Genomic DNA, 1041 nt, shown 5'->3' with positions numbered 1-1041 from the left:
ACTTTGAAGAAAAAGTAAACAGTAAACAGTCCGTCTCCTACCAGGTGCGTGCGGCTGACAGTAGTCCCTCAGGTCATCCAGGCTGTTGCACACTGTCTCCATGGAAACCCCACTCTCCCGCCCTCCGGCGTAGCTGACCAGCAGGAGGCGGGGCTCTGCGATGCGACGGGCTCTGGCACCGATGGGACGCTTCCCATCAATCCTAACGGCGGCGTTGGTCACAGAGCCGCCGTGCTCAAAGGCGATGGGAGGTGTGTCACTCCACCCGCCTGAAACACATGATTTCTCCAACCTCTGCAACCGTGCATTCATGTTTGTTCCCAGTCTTTATGCTAAGCTAAGCTAACTCTCCCTCTCACAAAACTTCTAGCTTTGCCATTATCTGATTCTTCTTGATCACGTCTCTTCAAAACTGATTAATCTGTTTTTTTATATTATTTGTTTTCTGTTAATTTCCGTTTTTTCTAAATTGAACTAGAAACATTTTCAGTTTTGACTCTTTTGCATTTTTAATATTTTGTCAAGTCACGATTAACTAACTGAATATTTTGTTTTGTTTTGTTTCTTCTGTGATATTGTGACTGTTTTTCTAACATCCCCTGGACTCACCTGCCAGGTCCAGTCTGGCCGGACACTCCACTTCCTGCCACTCCTCGAGGGGCGGAACTTCACCCTGACCAATGGAGATGAACCTCTGTGATGACATCACAGCCTGTCGCAGCAGCACCTGTCCGGCGCCCTCGTAGTGCCTCGCTGCCCGCACCAGCAGGTCTGGCCTGTGGGGGGCGGTCACAGGAAACACAGCTCTTTATCTGACGACCAAAAGGAAAACACTGAATCAAGCCCAGAGAGTGACACTCACCTGCTGAGCCAATCAACTCTCTGCATTGCGAGGGCCTGGACTCCGCCCCTCAGGTTACCCTCCTCCAACAGGAGGTAGGCGGAGCTCCAGGCTTCGTTAGCCGCAGGTCCACTCCTCAGACCTCCCCTCCCCCCCGCCATACACACCAGCACATCAGCGATACACGAGAGACAGCGCGC

General features: G+C 51.7%; 1 protein-coding gene across 1 annotated transcript in view; it reads right to left on the bottom strand.

Annotated features, from left to right (window-relative positions):
* The window catches only part of LOC111653431 (L-fucose kinase-like), a gene marked incomplete at its 5' end in the record, with an annotated part of 7422 nt that overhangs the window by 3335 nt on the left and 3046 nt on the right, over window positions 1–1041 (bottom strand). Inside the window, 3 exon segments of the mRNA XM_087173416.1 lie at window positions 28–269; window positions 610–776; window positions 863–1035. Of these exon segments, the coding sequence (XP_087029542.1) occupies window positions 28–269; window positions 610–776; window positions 863–1035 (582 nt within the window).

The sequence above is a fragment of the Seriola lalandi genome, unplaced genomic scaffold, assembly GCF_002814215.2.
Source record: "Seriola lalandi dorsalis isolate HSWRI2012SDOR001 ecotype SW California unplaced genomic scaffold, Sedor1 jcf7180002054207, whole genome shotgun sequence".
Classification (NCBI taxonomy): Eukaryota; Metazoa; Chordata; class Actinopteri; order Carangiformes; family Carangidae; genus Seriola; species Seriola lalandi.
This window is presented reverse-complemented; position numbering and strand designations above follow the sequence as displayed.